Source organism: Nicotiana attenuata, unplaced genomic scaffold, assembly GCF_001879085.1.
Source record: "Nicotiana attenuata strain UT unplaced genomic scaffold, NIATTr2, whole genome shotgun sequence".
Classification (NCBI taxonomy): Eukaryota; Viridiplantae; Streptophyta; class Magnoliopsida; order Solanales; family Solanaceae; genus Nicotiana; species Nicotiana attenuata.
Window position 1 is genome coordinate 149,343 of NW_017672335.1, and position 23,058 is coordinate 172,400.

The following is a 23,058-nucleotide window of genomic DNA, read 5'->3' on the forward strand; positions in this document are numbered from 1 at the left end:
GTCTTTAACTTGCAATTATTTATAAGCTATAATATATATACATAACATACAATATATACTACAAGAAAATATATAAGGGAATATATATACATAACATACAATATATACTACAAGAAAATATATAAGGGAATATATATACATAACATACTATATATAGTATACTATATATAGTATACTATACTAGTATACTATATATATTATATTTACATGAAGAAGTAGTACTATATATACTACAAAACAAGATTTTTCAAAATGAGGGCCCCACCCCCAATGACCACCAACGGTCATATTAATTGCACAAATAACCGTTTTTTTTCCAATTTACAAAACTAACCTTCTCTAACACTATAAGTACCCCCCTCACTCTTCTTCATTTCAATACTCAATACTCATTTCTCAATATAAATTTCTCTCAATCTCTCAATCTCCAATTTTCAAGACTTCAAGTCTCAATCTCAATTTTCAAGTTAAATCATGCCTCGTTCGGAAAGAGTGCGCTTATTTGTTTCGCAATACTATGAAGTGCTTGAAGAAAATGAAGAAGGCCAAATATTAAAGTGCAAGAACTGTGGAAGAGTCTTAAATTTTCATTCAGGCTGTACCACAGGCATTTTAAGGAGGCATATAAAGTATTGTGTTGAGGGCATTTATCCGCAAATTCGTCTTTAAGATTTTTCAACAATTTGTGTTATTTTAAAATTATTAGACGTATTTATGCTTCATGTTGTACTTTGTTATTAATTTATTATGCATGCCAATTTAGTTTTACTATTGATTTGTTATTTTACATTTTCGTCAAACACTTTAATAATTAGATTTCTATATTATATATACTACATATATTTATATAGCCATGCATAAGAGCAATTTATATATATACATACACATATGGTTTACAAGAAATTGCCTTAAATAAAAAAAATTAAAAAAAAAGCCCGGAAATAAAAAAAGCCCATTAAGCCTGCTAAGCCCACGAGCCCGGCCCATTTAGCCCAGGACCATATGGGCTTAGGCCCGTCACGGGCTGGTCCTACCCGTTGAGCCCACGAAGCCCGGGACCGCCAGAGCCCGGGACCGCTAAGCCCAAGCCCGTTTAGCCCATTTAGGCCCGGGCCCGGCCCACCATACAGCATTACTTTCAAATATCAATTTCTCTTGTTGTGGGGTGGGGTGGGGTAGGGTAGGGGTGGGGCAAATATAAGTTGGATGTTGCAATTATTACTCATAATTAGTGGTAGCAAAATGGATAAAAAGAACAGTTATACATCTATATTATCAACTGATAAATATGTTTGGATAATTATTTTTGTAAAAATGAGTCAAATATGAATAAGATCCATATTATCCACTTAAAAATGGATAACCAATGGGTTTAACTTTTATATTTCAAATTGAGGGTTACTCAAATTTAGGAGACTAGGAATTCGATCATATTCAAGAAGCCATGAATAATATAGATATTCATATTATCCACATATTAACCCATTTTTTATCAGTTATTAAAATATGAGTTAGGTATTTTATCCGTTTGCATTATCCATTTTCGACCCCCGCCCGTTTGCCCCAACTCATAAGCATGTGAAAATGTAACATGGACTCGAAAAAGAAAAAAAACTTATTGAACGTTAAATTTACCATCATAACATAATTGTCACACTAGTGCCCAAATTATATTGAGAATAAAGGCCATGTTTCAAATTAAGTACTTTCTCATGCAGTATTCTTGTGTAGTTGCTAATTGTCCACTTAAGTATAAACAGAGATGTATCGATCTATCAAAATTCACATGCATAGATTTAAGTGGTCGTTTGGTGGGAGGTATAAGAATAATATTGAATAGAGTGTATTATTAATGTTGGTATCATTAATGTTGGGATTAGTTATGCTAACATTAGTTATGCTTGGATTATTTCTTATCCACTGTTTGGTTTGATGTATTAAAACATTGCATAATTCTTAGAATATTTGTTGTTTACGGAAATATTCTCCAAAATGGCGGAAAGTATTTGGAATAGGATTTGAGGGGCAATTATATCTTTAATCATATTTATGCAAGTATTAAAAATATTTACATTGCTAATACCATAATTGCTATGTATTAGTTATACATAGGATCAGGGGCGAATTTAGGGGGCGGAAGGGTGTTCACCCGAACATATATATATATATATATATATATATATATATATATTAATATATATATATTAATATATAAGGCAAAATCTATTTTTTACCTCTATATATTATGTTTTGAATCCCCATAACATAGCCCAAAACCATAGCTTAGTAGTCAAGGAGGTTCAACACCTTTGTAAGATAATTGGTTCTATTGCCATTCCTTTTTTGAACCCCCTTAGTGGTAATCATGCCAACCCCACTACATAGGATAATACCAAATAAAATGTAGATTGAAAAAATATAGCAAACAAGGAATTAATAATGCACACAACTAATACCTTCTACCAAACGACCCCGACAAAAAATATATCTAAAGAAAAATCCTCATTTTTTACCCCAAATACATCATAGCAAATACTACTATATTTCTCCTTGTGTGGTGTATGAGGTAGATTGATCAATTGATGTTACCACGTCACCAAATTTCCAGCTCAACAAGGCACTCTTTTTACATCATTTCAAGATTCCAAACATTACAACTTTTTTCCTCAGCTTTTCCTCATGAGTAAGCATCATACTACTAATTATTACACACTTTACCCAAGTGCTCTCTGCTATAAATTCGAGACTTGAGATAGCGACAGTTAAATATATTTTCTTTTGTCCAGAAAAAAAAATACTACAATTCAAATTTCGAAAGTCAAATGAGTTATTTTTTTATTGCGACTTTTTATAGGTTTTTTGAATATCTTTTATTGTTAATTATTATAATTTATAGTAATTTTGTAGCTTCTAAATATTTAAAATATATTTTTAAAAAATTGAAAATATTATGTTCGAAATTGGGATTACCATTGTTATATCATTGTTTTTTTGGGACGAATTATATTCTTTTCGGTAAAAAGAAGTAGTCCAACATTAACAAACTTTGCTTTTACTTTTTCTTTCTGTTTTTGCAATCATAAGCTTTAGCTACAGTATTTGATTTGCCTTTGAAAATGTTGCATCAACAAGCAAATATTACAAAAGACAAACTAGGATATTTAAGACCTTTAATTATAGGGAAAACTCCAACAAATTAAAAGGTCCTTCTCTTCTAGCTGACGATGAATCTATTGAGTTTTGTTTGATAGGTGAAGGAAATGGAGGGAAAAGTAATAGAGGGAAATAATAATTTTGAATTGGTTTTTTTTTTGCAAAAGAAATTTTGTGCCTCATTGAATAGGAAGATGAAGATTATTGTGATTATATATAGAAACACTTCCTCTAACTTTTAAAGAATTGAGAAGAAAACAAGTCTCGCGCTGTCGCCGCTCGCGCGGCTTCGAAATCGGAATCGGTGTTCGAATGGTCAGATTTGAAATCGTGACCATACAGATTGTTGGGTTTTTTTGAAGGGTGTGAATGGGAAATAGAAGAGGCACCTCTTGGATTGCACCTCTTCATAATAAATTTAGAGACTTAGCCTCATTTTTATACATGAAAAATCTGAAAATTTCTTCTCTCTCTTCTACATTGTTGTATTATTTTTCCAAATAAAAATAAGTGTCAAGTGTGATTTGCTTCGTTTGTTGAGTTCGCTGAAGTTCTGTGATTTGAAGTGCCACTATCGCAGAATAGTTATTCCGTTCTATTTTGGAAGGAATTAATCTGTAATCTTGGGCAACAGTGAGGAGATTAAATTCCTTAAGGACACATAAGAATCTTGTGTGCTCGGAATTTTCTGTTATATTTTCTTACTAGGTATAACCTTAAAGTTTTCATATATCCTCTATGATTATTTGAAGCAGTAGATTCAAAAGAAGTTGCACGGGGCAGTTTAGAGCTAAAGTATCAATTTTTTGAGCAATTATGCTTGCTACTTCATTTTCGCAGAAGTATAATTGTAAACCCAAAAGTGATTTAACCCTTCAGCAGTACTCAAAAAATAAAATATGTTGCTCTGACAGAAACCAAGAAGTTATACTGATCCCAACAGTGGTCAGTTGCAGGGATAGGATCTATCGATTGACAAGCATCTAAACTAAAGTCCTTGTAACTTGTTACAAAATGGTGCACTTATCCACTTTATATCCATTTTTTTTCCAGTTGAGAGGCCAATGTACGTTATTTGCATTCCATGTGCGAACATTATATGAGTATCGTATTTTAGAAGTTAAATAAATATACATCATATGCTAGACTTTACTTCTCCTTTTTACTTTTTCATTTGAGTTGTAAAAAATTAAATATTCGTTGCATATTTGTTATTAGTTTGGAATGGTTTGTTTGAAGGAATTTTAAAAACACAATAGACGCACGTCTATTGGTCTTTGAAGTTTTGGATTGAATTTAATTATCGAGAATTATTGTGATAGGTATTAGAATGATGGATATTAAATTAAGATTTGGTTTGGACCAATTAGATCAATTTTGAACAAAAAATGTGTTCACAATTTTGTTTGTGCAAGTTGTCTGAATTTGTAAATGATTGATAACGAAGTTGTGGCAATGACTAAAATATTGTACCACAGTAAAGAAGTAAACGAAAATTCACTTGACCCACATAGAAAAACCTCTGCTTTCAACATAATAAACCATCTTCACATGTTAGCTAGTATTTTTTTTGCAACAGCGACAAAATGAGCTGAAGAACATCCTGAACAAATTCAAGCACATACCGTAAGATTTCAACCATAAGAAGTTCGGTTGTTGGAATTTTTTTGTTGTTGAAGGTCAGTGGAAGAGGGAAACATCATAAAACGAACTGAAATCACATGAGTTTTTGGTTAATAAGCTAAGTAAAAAGACAAAGGTCTACAAATAACTATAAATTGGGATTGCCATTATCAGCTCGCATATACTTGTTCTTGATATAGACGAAATGACAGCTCACTGATGCACTTCATAAAATTTGAATCTTTACTGTTCCCGATGGTGAGTTAGTATTTGTTAAGGATTCCATAGTCATTTTCAGCTGCAACGTATACTGAAGCTCTTCAATTTCAATTCTCCGTTCTGCTATTGCTATCAGAAAAGTGGTGATCTACAAGAGGAAAACAGAGAAAATCAAAAATCAAGAATAAGCCTGTAAGAAACCAAAAAATAGATAGAGTAAAATTAATGAAAGAATATAAGTTTGTATTAGAAAGGCAAAGAAGGTTAAGCATCGGACCTGAGTAATGAATCTTTCTCTTGCCACTATTGACATAGCTGTTTTGAGCCCTGAGAGAAGAGCATCAATACATTGTCGTTGACTACCAGGTAATCAGGTTGTTACAACTGGCTCTTTTTTTCAAATCTCAGTACATGCACACTTTAGCCTTTGTTATCCAACTTTCACTTGCTTGCGGCAGAGTTTCAACCTGCCTTCCACCGAATATAAAAAACCTTAGAGCTCACACGCTCGTCTATCTGGTAGTTAAGTTGTCTCATGGCCCTTAAAAGTATATTGCATAGAGTGAGTAGCAGCATCTCACAATTGAGTAGGCATATTAAACAAAGGCAGCTTAATATAACTGCAATCTGAGGGTGGAGCATTTAGTAATAGCATATTAGAACATATTGAACAGTTATCCATATCGTGAACGTAGCAGTGTGAGAATTTTTTTGAACTCATATACTTACCTTGACAGATTGAAAGTGTAGTTGGCAGAAGACGATGTTACCAATATTGCACAAAAATGACCAAATGAGTCCACCTAAACCTTGTTGTTTATCTGAATAGTGAAGAAATTCAACAAATATTTATATTAGACAGATAAATATGATTATAATCATAGCTAGCAAACTTGGTCGTAAGATAATTTAAGAAATTAATTTACTTTCTCAACAAACCTGAGATAAAGGCAATCTATTGGACATTACCTTGACTCCATCATAGCTTGACTCTATCATAAGTTATCATAAGATGCGTTGAAGCTCTTTAGCTTTTAGCTTCTGTCTGAAAATGTAGCTTTGACAAACACAAATATTATACAAATAACAAACTGAGGTAACTAAATCTGAAGGAAAAATGACCGCTTGTCTCATTTGTTAATTTGGACTTCTAATGTAGTCTAGCTGGTTGTCGCCCATGTATAGCCCGCCCTCAATGACGTAGTTTATATAAGATAAACTTTAAAGTGTTTAGTGATGTTCGATAATAAATATTTCATTTAAGAAAAAAAAATGTTTTTATCAATATTTTAGTGGCAGTGAATTGTTAAACATGGCCACACACTTTTATAACTGAACTAAAATTAAAATTATGTAAATGATATTTGTGTAAATCTTTTATTAAAGAGTAAGCGTTGACATCAGTAGTATAAAGGAAAACATCATGCGGTAAACGTTGTAAACTTTTGAAAATGTACATGCATTCAAGTATAATATGTTGTTGCAAAACATTTAGAGGCTGCTCCAATATCCAAAAATTAATATTAATTGCCTTCACAAACATAGGCACACACTACTTACAACTATTTACGCAAAAAATGTGGAACAATTTGTTAAGGCAGCGAACTATCTAAACCTTGTTAAAAGATCAGTCTCCTTGTTGAAATAGATTCTGGATCTTAGAATGCACAGAGCATTATCTCATTGTTGTTAATAGCAGCAAAGTATTTGTCACCTAACTGAACAACAAATCATGGATAGAACATAACATCATAGTTAACTATAGATGCCAGCAAAGATGAAAGTTACTAAGTTGGAAATCTAGAGGAGTATCTATACATAGTTAGCCATATTTTTCAGGAAAAATAATCTTTCATACAGAAAAGGTTTCAATTGGGTAGAAACTGAAAAAATAATAAGATATAATATCTTAAATTTAGTTTATGCATGCACATACTTTAAGTCTAGTAAAAAGCCTTGAATTTATCACAGAAGTACTTACTATTTGGCATGCTAAACGTCTGACTTCTTGAGGCTCTGCACCCAGATCAAGAATTATAAATGGTTGTGACAAAGTAGAAAGCAGACCAAGCAATGAACTGTTATGATCTTTGTTATGGTTGTGGGCCAATTTTCCTGCAATATGTTTATACAAGTAGAGAATTTAGACCATAAAGTTGATAAGAAAACTAAACAATTAGAGAACAATACTATTTGATTATCTGGTTATGGTTGCCAAGTACCAAAAATAGTATATTTTATTTTATCTTTTTTAGCATTGAACTCTCTGTTCTTTTATGTCTACACTGAATGACGCCCAAACCTAAAGCTAGCAGAATTATTGCAACCAATAATGGCAAGAAGCTGCGAGAATAACAGTTCTTTTTTCAAATATGTCTTCAGGATCTACAGAAGTATTCAGCAAAAGAAATTATACAGTTAAGGGAAACTGAAAAGGTAAAATGAAAATATTAAGATGTCATTCATTTCTAAAGAACTCAAACAATTTAGAAAATTTCGTCAAATAACATGTTAAAACTATTTAAGAGAAACTTACCTTGGAATCATCAAGTAGTTTTGTGGAATATTATCTGAAGTAAGTTGATATTGAACGAATTCATTTTAGATCTCCATTGCAGAAACTAAGCCAAGCTCTTTCATTCATTCTGGAGAAGATAAGGAGATATCATATTTTCAACAGCTAAAGAAGAAGAAGAATTTTATTTGGTATACTATTGGAATCTGTCCAGAAATAGGCAAACATGTAAACATATAGATGCACACGCAAAATTATTAATCAAAGCAAGGTTTCAAGTATTAGATGTATATTCAAGAAAAAAATTACTTACCGGATAGTTAGTGCAATATTCAAGTAGTATTCCATCTTTAGGATCTTTAGTGAAGCAAGGATTCAAGATGCAGAGACACCTCAGTTAACATCTATGTGATATCAATCCAATTTGTAGATGCTGAGGATCAATTTTTTGTAGGATATCAGTCAGATGTACATCAAATCTCAAATAAGTGATTGCTCATAGTGTTACTGTTAATTCACAAGAGAGACGCTTGAATGATTTCATCATATACTACATTGTATGTTGTATGATCATCGTTGCTATCAGGTGTTGGTGGTCGGATCAATAATTTCACAGAACTTGAGTTTTTTGCTCGTGATAAAGCAACATAAAGCTGACCGTGGGAAAAAACAGGCTCTCGTAAATAAATTCCAACAAAATCTAACGTCTGACCTTGAGCTTTATTTATTGTCATAGCAAAACATAATCTAATAGGAAATTGTGTTCTTTTGAAAGGAATAGGCAGGTTTTCATCTTGTGAAGACAACAAAGGTATTCTGGGAATAAATACATGTGTGTTTTTCAAGTCACCACTTGCAATTTTAGCACTTATCACATGTCTTTCGAAATTACAACATATAAGTCGTGTACCATTACATAAACCTTCACACGGATTTAAATTACGCAGTAAAATAACGGGACAATTCTTTTTCACAGTTAATTTATACAGAGGCAAGCTAGCTGGGTGTAAAGTATGCAAGAAATCTTCATATTGACTTTGGTCGGTAGTTTCAATAGTTTCGTCAAACGCTACATATGTCCTAGATTCACCTAAAAATTGACTTATTAGCATATCATTAATTTCGTCAACGAAATCATTTTTTGTTGTCAAAATGACACGAGAAGTTGTAGAAGACATATCACAAGCAGATGTATATAAATCTGGATAAATTATTCTAAATAAAAGATTCAACGATTCTTTTTCACTTATAAAAGGAATAATGAAACAATCAGGAATTTCAATCTTACCTTGGCAATTTGTTTTTTCTTTTCCGCTCCCTATTCGCATCAAATATTCGCAAAAAGCAGGATCTGTTCTTGCTCGCATATTTACTGATAATCGCAATTTTACAAATTGGTTCCAGATTTCATAATACAATAAACTTTCTCGTATGAAATCCTCTTTTTTTCCGCTCCGAACAACTGGAAGAGTTTGTCTAAAATCACCGCCAAAAACGACAACTTTTCCACCAAAGAGTGTCTTTGTATCCATTAGATCTTTCAGTAGTAAATCTAAAGCTTCTATCAATTGTTTTTTGGCCATTGATACTTCATCCCACACAATTAGTTTGGCATCTCGTATCAATGATGCAAGCGAACTCTGCTTACTAATATTACAGAAGAATTGTTCATCAATATTAATAGGAAATTTAAAACGGGAGTGAGCAGTCCGTCCTCCGGGAAGAATCGAAGCTGCAACACCAGAGGTTGCTGTTGCTAAAGCTACGAATCCTTTTGATCGTACAGCAGCCAATAATGCACGATACAAAAAAGTTTTGCCTGTTCCTCCGGGACCATCGATAAAAAAAGCTCCAGATTTATTCGTAAATATTCTATCAAGGATTACATCATATGCTTTTCGCTGTTCATTGTTCAATTTTGTTTCTAGTAATAAATCTTCTTCTCTAACAATTATATTTCTTTCAAAATGAGAATCTTGAGCCTCCCTAGCAGCAGATGAAGCTACAATTCTTTCTGGTACAAGTGCAAATTCATTTATATCACGACCCATTGAATGCAAAATGTTGTTAATATGATCTAAAGCCATACGGCGAATTTGTTTCTCATTCAAATGTGGCAAAATCTTGAAGTCTTCAGACATAGAATCTTCAAATCGGTTCCAAAGTTCTTTTGGGTTAGCAGGATTACAATATACCAAAAGTGTAGCAAATAAACGTCTTAGACTATAAGGCATTTGATATCTTACAGCTTCTGACATACAGTCAACCAAGTTATTATCACATTGTAATAATCCTTGTTTTTCTGCGGCTTCTCTAAATGTACTACAACATATTCCATTAACAGTTAGCAAATGTTGGTATGATTTTGGTCCTCTAATATTCATTAATAATAATCTAAGATAATATCTTTCCCCCTCTGTTGGATGAGATGTCACAATACGTCCAATAACAGTGCCCTGTTGTCGACGTGTCCACATTTTATATTGTTTGGACCATACAAAATATTCTGGAAATTCTTTATAGAGTAAATTTAGTTTCTTGGCATCTTTATTTTCTCTGTTCATCAAAAAGAATTCCGTCAACATTGTTTTTCTAATCATGGGATTATTTATAATTGCATTTATGGTCTGTGTGGCTTTAAAAGAGACAAATTGTTGTCCTTCAAGATGTAGCTGAAGATGATAAACAGATGGAGTCATTTCGCTAATGGGAAAACCAAATAAACGCCAAGTTGCCTCTGGTGGAGATACCCATCTAGCAGATTGATACTCTTTGATTTCATCTATTTCAATATTTGGATCATCAGCATGTACGAAAAAGGCAATTTTATCATGTCCCTTGCAGATATATTTATAAAGGTATTTGACAACTTTAATATCAGAACAAACTTCAACATTAATATGACAGTTAAATTTGCTCAGTAGATATGGATTGTAAGGAACCACCCACGAATTGTCAAGAAATTGTCCTCTAATATTTACACGTTTACCGTTATTTCGCCTTTTGTAAATTGGGTATCCATTTTTTCCTTTTGATGTATGATCAGCAAAATCTTTTGGATATTTGAACTTACAGTATTCTCGGTTCTTCATACAAGGACATTTAGGATTTAAACTACCACAAGGTCCGTGCATCATATGTTTAGTAACAACTGAAAACAGGTAATCATTCTTATCAGAATCGGGTATTTCAGCACAAACAACTCTATCATAAGCTTCCGGAGTTAACAATTTATATTCGTCTTTGAGTATGATAAGAAAATGAGCATGTGGAAGACCACGCTTTTGAAATTCAATAGTGTACATAAAAGCAACAACTTTTCCAAATATATTACTCTTTAGAATATCTGTTTTCATCTCTTCTACCTTTGCTCTAAACACACGACTAACTAAATCGGGCCTATTTTGTACCTCATCTGTTACCAATAAATGTTTTTCTATTTCTGGCCAAGATGGATTACATGTCATTGTCAAAAATATATCAGGTTTCCCAAAATTTTGCACCAACGCAATAGCGTCCATATATCGTCGGCGCATATCCCTAGGACCTCCTATAAAACTTGCAGGAAGAAAACTTTGTCTGCCAATGTTGCATGGCTCTCTCTCTCTCCGTGTCTTAGAACATCAAGAATCCCCGCTAACGCATCAATTCTAAATAAATCTTGATTAAATGAATAGAAATCTAACCTTTGAGTCTCAAGCTTGATGAATTCGTCAACTGAGTATTGTTGGAATACTCTTCCGGCATGTAAAACCCCATTTTCTTCATCGTCCCTCATTTGAAGCTTGTAACAATAATACTCACGGCATGACACAGTATTTCTTTTTCTTTTCTTTTTTTCCAGAAGTTCTGCTTCCATGTCAAGTAGCATGTCGACTGAACACATGTTTTCTACACTTGGTAGCTGTTCATTTTCACAATAAGTTCCATGGCTAATAGTATTATTCGTTCGAATAATTTTTTTAATACCACAATGCCATCCGTTTGTCCATAAGGAAATAGTAATGGATACTGCAATGGATCATAACAACCATAGTAGTAATTTACCAATTGGCTTTTACTACTATGTGTATAAATTCGAATATGTGGTAGAGAAATATTGGAACTACTTTCATCTTCTATCCATATTGCTGCTACTTCAGATGATGTCGGTAAGTTATATGTTCTTTGATCTAAACCAGAGTCGGACTTAAGCGCAATGTAGAAGTTTGATAATTCTGGAATATCTGTTAAAGATTTCAAAAAGATAGAGTATGGATTAACTTTTAATGTGTCCATCAAAGTCCTGATAACCGATTCATTAAGCTTGTCAGAGAATGCCATCCGATTTGCTAGTTCATTATCAGTATCATAGAAATATAACTGTAGATTTTTTGCTGCTTGACTTGAAGGCAGGAGGTCATTTATGAAATGATACATTTTCCCTTGAACTCTAAACGTATAAATACCACAATTTCTTCTTGCTAAATCTCTATCATAATTCACTCCAAGAGAAGTAAATGCAAACATATTGTTATACAATCTAACATAAGTACGAAAATGTTTGGACTCCTCAGAGTTTCCTAAATAAAGATTTAGCAATTTAGCAGGTAGTCCATAGTGAATCAATTTCACTGATCCATTATCACAACAAAATCCCGGTGATTCATATTGAAATCTTTTGGCTCTACAAAATTTGCAATTCGGCACAGTTTTCAGTATATAAGGACTATTGGGCAAGTCATTAGTGTTCCAGAGACACATTTTTTTAGATGTACGACCTATATATTTTAGATTTACCAGAATGGAAAAAGGTCAGTCCTGAAAAAGAAATGACTGAAATGACATTAAAGCTAGATGGAAACGAACCTTTGCTTGTAGCGTTACGCATGGTAATATTATATTGTTCACTACACGTTCCTGATGTAGACCCTAAGAAAAAACGAATTATCATATAAATTTGAGTCTTGAAAGATTGCACGACTTTGAACACTATACTTTCGCACTTACCAACTTCAAAAACGGGAGAACGATCATGTACATCTTTCCCATTATCAGAAAAAGTGGAATCATTAACTGTGAACACATTTATACTAAAACATAAGAGGAAGTTATGAGCATACAAAACATGTGAATCACATAGTTTATTCAAGGATAACAAAATGTCAGCGCGCAAACCTGTTCTCAAGGTAGAACCTGTTCTCAAGGTAGAAGATGAGGCTCCTGTTAGTGCAGCTCTCTGCTTCGCTAATTCTCTATTAAATTGGTAGCAAGCTGATACTTCAGTGGAATCACTGGTTGGATTCTGCTTTCTAGAATGAAGGTATGTCGTTCGGCGCTCCAGTAAATTTAGTTCTCTTTTATCAGCCGACCTTGCCCTANTAGGAATACTACTATATCACTCTATTTGCAATGTTCTTCTATCCAAAAAAATATGACAGAGCAAATATATCAACCCAAGGCAGCCGAAAAACTTGATCCCAAATGTAGCGGGCAACATGATTTGGAGAAATAATGAATTTCACAGTTAATATCTTAAATAGCAGCAACAAAAATTTGGTTCTCCTGTTTTCATCATATCAAAGCAGCAACACAGTATCTGCTAACATAGCTACTCAGCATGCTCAAGATAGATTAACTATTCTGTCGTAGCTTTTAATCGATTTGAAAGCGTTGATCAAAATCGGCATAATAGACATAACATCGTAGATTAAAAGAAATAGTTGTTTTAACCAAGTAATTACCTAGCAACTGTAGGGATAGAATTAAAGACAACTATATGTGGTAAACAAGATTTTACTTCTTCATGTAAAGTTAACAATTGCAATAGCAGAAAAGACTTTCAAATGCAAAGCGACAATTGGAAACAAAAGTTGAAAGATGATCTCAGGTGTTATATCCTCATTTTGTGCCTCTATAAAAACTGAACTGCCTCTATAAAAACTGAATTTTTGCTTCGATAACATGATGGAGAAGGAACAAAGAGAAATTGTAGAAACACGAAACCAAAAATTGGATTTTTTTCTTCCCAATTTTATGTTCGTTTTAGGGTCCAAAGAGTGAAAATTTAGCTTTGACAAAGACACAAATTCTAATTTACCTGAATCCTGGAGAAAACAATCGAAATCCAGCAACAGTGGAGAATATTAGAGGGGAAATAGATCTAGGGTTAAACCAGGGGAAAAGAGAAGAACTATTCAAACCAATAAGCACTGCAAATGTCATTGTGTTACCGGAGAACTTTTGGTGATGGATTTTAGGGTTCAAAGAGTGAAAATTTAGCTTTGACAAAGACACAAATTCTACTATCTAAGCTGCTAAAGTGAATCAATTTACCTGAATCCTGGAGAAAATAATCGAAATCCAACAACAGTGGAGAATATTAGAGGGGAAATAGATCTAGGGTTAAACCAGGGAAAAAGAGAAGAACTATTCAAACCAATAAGCACTGCAAATGTCGATTGTGTTACCGGAGAACTTTTGGTGATGGATTATGCGAGAAGCAGAAGGAATTTTGGTGAGAGGTAGTACGAAAAACAGTAGGAAGAAGCTAGCTAAATCAAAACAAAAAGTGACCAGAAATCCCAAAGGATAAAGGCAAAGCTGAGGCGGCGATTATTATCGAGTTGCATCCTTCTTCAATAGGCTTTGAAAATGCCCCAGAAATTTCCATTATTTACAAATTTCTCTGATGGAAATGAACGTAAAAATATTAAAAAATAGGGGCAAAAATATAAAAGCTTAAGCTGGCATGTCGACGAAGACGCGTCTGTGTCAGCTGATACACCCGCACTTCTAATATAGTAGAAAACTAACGCCTTTTGTTTATTATGTTTTTTGGACACAGTATACCAACACAGACAACTTTCGTCAAGAGACACTGTCTTGTTTCTAAACAGGCACCGTCGCACCATTTTAAATCCAATTTGATGGTTATAAATTTAAAGGCTTGACCTCATTTTTTACTATCGAATATACTCTCTCCCCTCTCTCTTATGCATCACAAACATTGTTTTTAAAAACAAAGATAAGTGTCAAGTGTGATTTGCTCCGTCATTTGAGTTCGCCAAAATTCTTTGATTTACATAACTACTACCACAAAATAGTTTTCAGTTCTATCATGGGAAGAACTTATCCAAAAACCATGTGCGACAGTGAAATTATTAAATTTTATAAGGACACACATGCAATTTGTGGGCTCCGAATAAATTTTTGTTTCTGTTTGGTGTTAACTAACGTGTTGATGTTCTGTTTTCTGTTTTGAACACAATTTTTATAACAGAATCAACTCTATATAGCTAATAGACTATGAAAGTATTTAAATTGTGTGCGGAGAGAAAATATGAAAGATCCACGCGAAGAAACGTTATAAATGTAGTTTTCTATATCTATAATTGATGTTGAGGTGCGAAAGCATGAGAAACGAACATTATTAAATACTTTATCTTATAAATCATGTCGTAAAACAACGAGTATTTGTCCTTCGTCTACCTGTGGATCTCTTAATTGTATTTCCAATTAATAGATAGGCTTTCTTTGTTGTTTGTGGGGCGAGAACAAGTGTCATAAAAGATGTAAAATAGTAAGTGCTATCTTATTGGCTTTCATAGTGAAGGATATAGTCATACATATTAAAACCGACTTAAAAATCTTGCTATAGATATTTAATAATAAAAATGTTGGACTTGATTTTATTTTGTTGGGGGAAAACAAGTAGCCTGATTTTAAACCAAACAAATGGTCTTTTTCAACTTAACCTATGATTTATTTTTGTATGGGTCGAAATCTGTCTCAGTACTTGGGGCAAAGTAACATCGAAAAAAGAGTCAGCCGAGGTCGGCCAGAAGATAGTGAAGCCCGTGGTCGAGATGCCTACGATGGTCGATGTCGAGCACCACACAAAGAGCTGTAACAACTAGTTTATTAGAGTAGGATATTAAAGAGAATATTTGAATATTCTTTGTACTTGTACTACTAGGATTTATCAGGGGTATGTCCCATATAAATAGGAAAAAAGATAATGAATAGAGGCAGGTGATATTCATTGTGGTAAGAGAGGACTTTGCTAAAAGATTTTCTCTCTCTTGTAAAGATACAAAGACTACCTTTTTATCAAGATTCTTGTTCATATTATTCCACACTTTTCCACCAGATCCAAGAATATTTCGAATGTTCTATGATCTGTCTGTCACTCATCATTGCCAGGAGGAACACTCACCTAGTTCATTGTTTATTGGGTGAATCACTTCTCCTATTTACTTAAATGTCATTTATTGCTATTTATTTCTACTTACCTCTCCATTATTACATATACCTTTCGGAACACATATTGAGTGCTACTGTCGATTCTCTACTATATTTGTCTAAATGTTAGTCATATTGTCATAACCACATGTAGAGATATTAGCATTAACTAGGTTTTACCCGTTATTACACGAATATAATCGTTTTAACCAGAAATTGTACTTTTTAGTCAAACAATTTGGCGCCGTCTGTGGGGATTATCTAGTTAAATTTTTAGTTTCATCTAGATATGCAGCTAACACTGACCGCTAACGTAAAAAAAAAGGGCAAGAACAAGATCCCTTTTCTTTGTATGCACATATCTAATATGGTAGGTAACAGAGAAGAACGAATGAGAATAATAAGTGACCTCCCAACGAACCTCATGAACGTCATCAATGAGAGCTCAAGCAGTAAACAAGGACGCAACGCACAATGCCTCCCCTAGACGAGGTGGGTCATCCTCTCCCTGCTGTAGCATTACAAAATCCCTTCGTAAGGGAGCCTCCACATCCGTGGCGAAGGAGACGCCACCAACAGTAAAAAAGCTCCTAGAGGCCTGGCTAACTAACACACTAACCAGCGTCCTCCATAAGCCCGTTTGGGATACGGCTACAAAAAACGCAAGGACTTGCGTTATATTACCTGCGGACGAGCAGCATGATCAATTTCCTCCTTCTGCAACGACATGTATTACTCACAATGTCGTTAATAGTGCAGGTGACGACACTCTCGCAGCCATTCTGAAAAGGATGGAGGAAATGGAAAATGAAAACAAAGAACTTCGGAACCAAATGAGAGAACACCAAGAAAGGGTCGATAAGATACCGAGCGTTTCTAAGCTCTTGCCAAAGAGAGATGCCGGTCGGTTCGTAAAGCAGCCGTAGAGTGATGATGCCGCTCCACATGCCATACCAAAGACCTTTAAAATGCCACCCTATCTGAAAATATATGATGGAACTACCGACCCCGAAGACCATGTGACTCACTACGTCACCGCCGTGAGAGGCAATGACCTCGTCAAGGAACAAGTATCCTCCATTTTGTTGAAAAAATTCGGCGAGACCCTCATGGGAGTAGTATTAACATGGTATTCACAACTGCCTGCGCGTTCCATTGAAACCTTCAAAGAAATGGCTGACAAGTTCGTAACGGCCCATGCTGGGGCCAAGAAGGCAGAGGCGAGAGTAAACGGCATATTTGCTATTAAACAGTCGCCGGGAGAGGGATTGAGGGACTTCCTCGCCCGATTAAATTGAGTAAGAATGACCTTGCCGAATATATCGGAAGGGATGGCGGTCGCAACTTTTCAGAATGGGCTGAGTAGAAATGGTTCAAGGGAAACAAGAAAGTTATTAAGTCGGTTTATGAAGTACCCCCAACTACTTGGGATGAAATACACAACGCGTATTCCGCCGAAGTCCGAGCAGATGAGGACGACCTCAATGGGCCGACTCATCGACTAACCTCGGTACAAGCCGAATCCAGAAAAGATCGAAGAAATGATATCAGGAGGGAACTCGCAGCTCCACGACCGAACAGGGAACGACATCTACCATACGTCAGAATCGCCATTGCGCACTACAAGAAATATGGTTTTCTGTGACAACGTTTAGTGGCAACTCAACCAGTTGCCACAAGAAATAAGGTTATTGTGGCGACTCAGAAAGATTGCTACTAAAGTTGAAAGGTTTAGCGGCGACCCTTGTAATCGCCACAGAAAGTAAACTTTTAGTCGCGACTATTTTTGTATCGCCACAAATGCGTATAAACTTTTCCATGAAAATATGGATGTACAAAGTATTTGTGGCGACTCTTCCTAGTCGTCACAACTAACATTTAGTAACGAATGTACATGCGGCGAGCCTATAGTGGGGACTTTCGGGCTTTTGTAGCGACTTTAGTCGCCATAAAAAGTTAGATTTCTTGTAGTGGCGTCCTCTTCCCGCCATGAAGAGGGCCCACCCCGATCAAGAACAGGGACTCACCGAAACAAAAGAGGTATGCCCCCTCATTATCTACTCACAATATTTGTGTGTCGCCTACAGAAATAGTCTACGCCCTGGAGAAGCTCGGACCGAAGGTGAAGAGGCCACAAAAGATGAGGTCAGACCCGAACACTAGAAAATTGGATGCCCTTTGCGAGTTCCACCAGGAGCGAGGACACAAAATTGAGGATTGCATCGCCCTAAGGCAGGAGGTCGTGAACATGCTACGACAGGGGCACCTCAAAGAGTTGCTGAGCAATCGGAGAAAGACTAACTTTTCCAGAGGACGTGAACAACATCAAGGAAAGCCGAAACCTCCCTCGCCGACCCGCACTGTTCACATGATCATTGGCGGCGGTGATGGTGCTTCTTTTAACAGTGTGAAGTTCACCACGACCCACAAGCTCAAACAGCCAATCACCCACGAACGGTATGATGAACTCGAAGAAAGTATCATCTTCGATAAGTGAGATACCAACGGTTTGGATTTCCCTCACTATGATGCCCTTGTTATCACTTTACGAATTTTAGATACCGATGTGCGACGCATTATGGTAGACGATGGAAGCGGCATGTGCATTATCCACCCTCGAGTACTTTCACAAATTGAACTCGAAGATAAGATAGTATTGCGCTGCATCACGCAAACGGGTTTTAACAATGCAGTTGAGCAAACATCAGGCTAGATCACACTCCCCGTCCTAGCTGGTGGCATCACTCCTAAAACCACATTCCATATCATTGACCAAGACACAATATACAACGCCATGATAGGGCGACCATGGATACACGCCTTGAGAGCCTTCCGCTCCAGCTTGTACCAAATTATCAAATTCCCAACTCCATCGCGAATATTCAGTATACGAGGGAAACTATGGAGGTCCACGAAGGCCAAATCAGACGCGGTGCGTCCTTAAGGAGGTCCACGAAGGCCACTGTGGAGCTCATTCCGGCAATTGGGCTTTGGTTAGATGCCTCATACGTGCAAGGTATTACTGGCCCACCATGAAAAAGGAGGTCGCACTTTTCGTGTAAAAGTGCGAGCAATGCCAGAAGTATGCCCCGATGATTCACCAAGCAGGCGAACACATACACTCAGTGACTTCCCCTTGGCCATTCATCAAATGAGGAATGGACATCGTGGGCCCCCTCCTGACAAGGCGAGGTAACATACGCTTTCTATTGGTTTTAACTGACTATTTCTCCAAGTGGGTGGAAGCAGGAGCATTCGCCCAAATACGCGAACAAGAAGTGATCTCCTTCATATGGAAAAACATCATATGCTGTTTCGGTCTCCCCAAAGAGATCAACTGCGACAACGGACCCAAATTTGCAGGAAAAAAGGTCGCTGAATTTTTTAAAAATGGCATATCAAAAGAATAATCTCAACGCCATATCACCCCACGGGCAACAGACAAGCGGAGTCCTCCAACAAGTCGATACTGAACATCATAAAGAAAAAACTCGAAGACGCCAAAGGGCTGTGGCCGAAAATATTTGCCAGAAGTACTCTAGGCCTATCGAACAACACCAAAGAAGAGCACAGGAGCAATGCCTTACTCATTGGTATATAGGACTGATGCAGTAATACCGGTTGAAGTCGGGCCCAGCTTAAGATACTCCCACGAAAGCGGACCCAAGAACGATGAAAGCAGAAGGCAGGAGCTCGACGAAGAGATATTGCCTACGTAAGGATGATCGCCCAAAAGCAACAAGCATAACGCTATTATAACAAAATGCAAAGATCAGGCCACTCAAAGTCAGGGACTACATGCTTAAAGCTAAAACACAAGCGTGCAAAGACCCACGAGAAGGTAAACTAGGAACAAATTGGGACGGCCGTACAAAATCACGGCAACGGAGAACAAAGGATCATTCCAAATAGAACAATGAAACGAAAGCGACTACCAAACAATTGGAATATTACACACCTCAAGTACTTCAACTTTTAAGAGATAAAGCGTCCCCAAAGTCGTATTCTTTTTTCCATCACTTGAGTTTTGTCCCAATTGGGTTTTCTCAAGGAGGTTTTTAACGAGGCGATGAAGGGGCACTTCAAGTTGAAGTGTACACAAACAGAGGCACAGGACATCTAGTTTATTGCTCGACCTCTCAAGACTTCTCCAGGTCGACCAATGAAGGGACTAGATAGACTGGGACTGGGACTGGGATGCTAGCCAACACGCGAAAAAATATGTAGATTTCTCCAAGTGTATGAACAAAGCACAAATGCATGAAGTTTATTTCTATTTCTCCAATTGTACAACCAAGGCAATGATGCCTTAAAGTTCACAAGGCCGACAAATGCCGCACCTAGAGGCATACATAACTGACCCTCGACCATAGCTAAGTTAGGTTATATTCGACCTCGTTTGAACTAACACCTAATCAGCCCTCGGCCATAACTAAGTATAGGTTATATTCGACCTCGTTTGAATACACCTAACCGGCCCTAGGCCATAACTAAGTTAGGTTATATTCGACCTCGTTTGAATTAATACTTAACTGGCCCTCGACCATAACTAAAAATAGGTTATATTCGACCTCGTTCGAATTAACACCTAACTGGCCCTCGGCCATAAATAAACATACATTATGTTCGACCTCGTTCGAACTAACATCTACTAGCCCTCGGCCATGATCAAACTTAGGTTTTGTTTCGACCTCATTCGAACTAACACCTGCTGATCGCGACCGTAATTAAACTAAGGATATGTTCAACCCTACTTGAGCTAAGTGATTACGACTAATAAAAATAAGGCAACCAAGCAACAAGATCAAAAAGCATACAAGCACGAACCGAAGAAAAAGAATCAGGTACAAATAACAAAACTAGTATTTCATACTTAGAATATTTTTTATAAAGGCTCGAAAAGACGCCCACAAAAACTCACAAGTTTTCGGCAAAACAAAAAGAAGGAAAAGAAAAACTACTGATCGCCGCCAGGCCGAGTAGCGCCATCGGATTGATCACCTAGGCCATTCCCATCTGCCCCTTCATGATCACCATCGCCCTCAGGATACTCGTCCTCATTCCAGATGTCCTCTTTAATCCGATCCACGCCCGCATCTCCCTCATTGTCACCAGCCTCCGGTGTAGCAAGATTATAGCCATAAGAGACCTGAGCTCCACGTGCCTTAACATGAGCATCTTCGAAGACGACTTCTGAAACAGTTCCCGCCCTCATCAGATCTCGAAATATATCCAGCTGGGCCTCGACGTGAATCCACTAATCGTTCAAATCTCGAGGGACATCAGGAAAATCAAAATTGTGGGAAGAGGATGGTCGAGCCAGTAATTGTGCCTTCTCGGCCTCAAGAGCGGCGACTCGATCATAAAGTCCAGAAGCCTCTTTCTCTAATTCTCCAATCCGTTCATCAAGCCACTCTTCTTTGAGTCTGGCCGTCTCCAAGGCACTCTCTCGATCCAAACGAAGAATACGAATCACAATCTCCAAAGCCTCCCCCTTCCTCATAGCCCCCGACCAAGCTAACTCCACCTTCTCGAGATCCGCTGCCTTCTCGGCGACCTCGCCACTTAAAGCATCCGCTTTTAATTGACACTCCTCAAGCTCGGTACGTAGTGAGACCACCTAGGCTTGGAGATCGCCGTACTGGGCTTCGACCCCCCTGCTAACCTCAAGTTCTTCTTCTTTATTTCTTAGCGTCCCCTCAAGAACGCTGCACTTTTCGATGACCCTCACTGTTGATACCCAATTTTTCCCTCATATTTGTAAATTGTATATATATACTTTCAAAATAGTATATCTGCATCATCATTTAGTTTATAAACCTATACAAGCATTTTACATAATTTTCCATAATTTTAAAAGGTTTTAAATCAATTTCTTTCTGCATTTTATTGTATAAATATCCAATAATTATCCTTCAAATTGTTTTATGGTGATTTAATCATCCAAGCTCATCATTTGCACCAACATGTATGTTTTTAAATATTTTACTGCATTTTTTTATAATTATATTTGCATTTTTAAGGCTAATTGCACAATTTTTTAAATAATAGCCTATATTCATGTAAATTTACATTATTTATGCCAAAATAACCTTTTATATTTTTACAAGGTCAAGTTATTATCTTCAATCATTTTAGTGCACAAATAATATTTTTGTTATTTACTAGTTACTTTTATAAATTATTTATTGATAAAATATTGGGTATTTAAATAATAGCCTAATTTTAAACCTATTTTCGGACCTAATACACCAGCCCAGTACCCCATACACCAGCCCAATAACCCCAGCCCAAACCCGTCTAAATAAACCCGACCCAACCCCCTTTTTAATTGTGGCCCTTGATCTCTGAGATCAACGACCCACATCTATTTCCTCCTTTTAACTAACCTAACCCACCCCAAACCCTACCATTCCATCTCAGACGCCACCTTTGAATCCTCTCCCCTCTTCTTCTATGAACCGTAGCCGCTGTATCTCTCAACCTCTCCAAATCCACCTCTAAAGTGGTCCGCTTGAGGGTACCGGTCTAGACTCTTCTAGAAACCCCACTCTAATCTTAACTGTGCATGCATCATGTCCAAACCTAGTATGGGTTAAATCGTTGTCCGCCTAATAACTCGCTAAGGCAAGCCTTATCCAAAGTCTGCCGGGATTTCCATAATCCCAATGGACACAATCACGATCTGTGCATTATTTGGAGAAAACTTGCCAATATATTGATCATTAACGTGCAAATAGCCAAATTCGGAAGGGGAAAGGGCTAACTCTATTTATTTTGCAGAAATGAGGCACGAAGTCCCTAGGTTCGGTATGGTTCAAAATATCCCTCCTTTGCTGCTGGATTGGTAGGAAAATCTCCCACCAAGTGACAAAAATCATGTGAAAAGAGTCCTCGGAAATTTACCCTCCTTGTTAGACAGTCAGCCAAACAATGCATAAATTGAGGCCGCCACCATGTTCTGGGATGAGAAGAGAGCCGTTTTCCATTTTGGTGACATAGAAATGACTCCCCTTTTAGAAGAAATAGGAGGTTTCGCTGGGCTCCCATAGGATAGCCCTGGTTTGTTGGTACTGGAAAACCACACTTCTCGAGGTTTCTTGAAAATGTTAGGTTTCAGGAAAAATGATGAGTTAGTCTGTCTGAAGAAGTCTTACATACCATTCAATTTCCTTTATAAGCGTTATGGGCACAACAAGTCATATCGCCTTTATCATGATGAGTTTGCCATCACTTCTTTGGGTTGGACTCACCGTCGAGTTTTGTATTCATTGTCTGCTTTCTGGGGATGCTAGTATTTCTAATACAGGGAGAAAGGATCCACA

At 36.5% G+C, this 23,058-nt stretch overlaps 1 protein-coding gene across 1 annotated transcript; it reads right to left on the bottom strand.

Annotated features, from left to right (window-relative positions):
• Positions 1–5,002: 5,002 nt before the first annotated feature.
• On the bottom strand, positions 5,003–11,031 carry LOC109212802. The gene is made up of 3 exons (XM_019376483.1): positions 8,799–11,031; positions 5,725–5,816; positions 5,003–5,143 (listed from the first exon to the last, which is right to left on the bottom strand). Exons 1-3 carry the CDS (start codon positions 11,029–11,031, stop codon positions 5,003–5,005), a joined length of 2,466 nt encoding a protein of 821 aa, XP_019232028.1.
• Positions 11,032–23,058: the final 12,027 nt, after the last annotated feature.

Bases quoted from the DNA above. Each gene is read 5' to 3' on its own strand.
- LOC109212802 (XM_019376483.1), bottom strand. From the start codon at position 11,031: ATGGACGCTATTGCGTTGGTGCAAAATTTTGGGAAACCTGATATATTT. The intron at 5,817-8,798 runs GTAAGATTGAAA...TTCACTATTCAG, and splicing joins AGAAAAAACAAATTGCCAAG to ATAAACAACAAGGTTTAGGT. The intron at 5,144-5,724 runs GTAAGTATATGA...TTCCTCTTGTAG, and splicing joins TACACTTTCAATCTGTCAAG to ATCACCACTTTTCTGATAGC.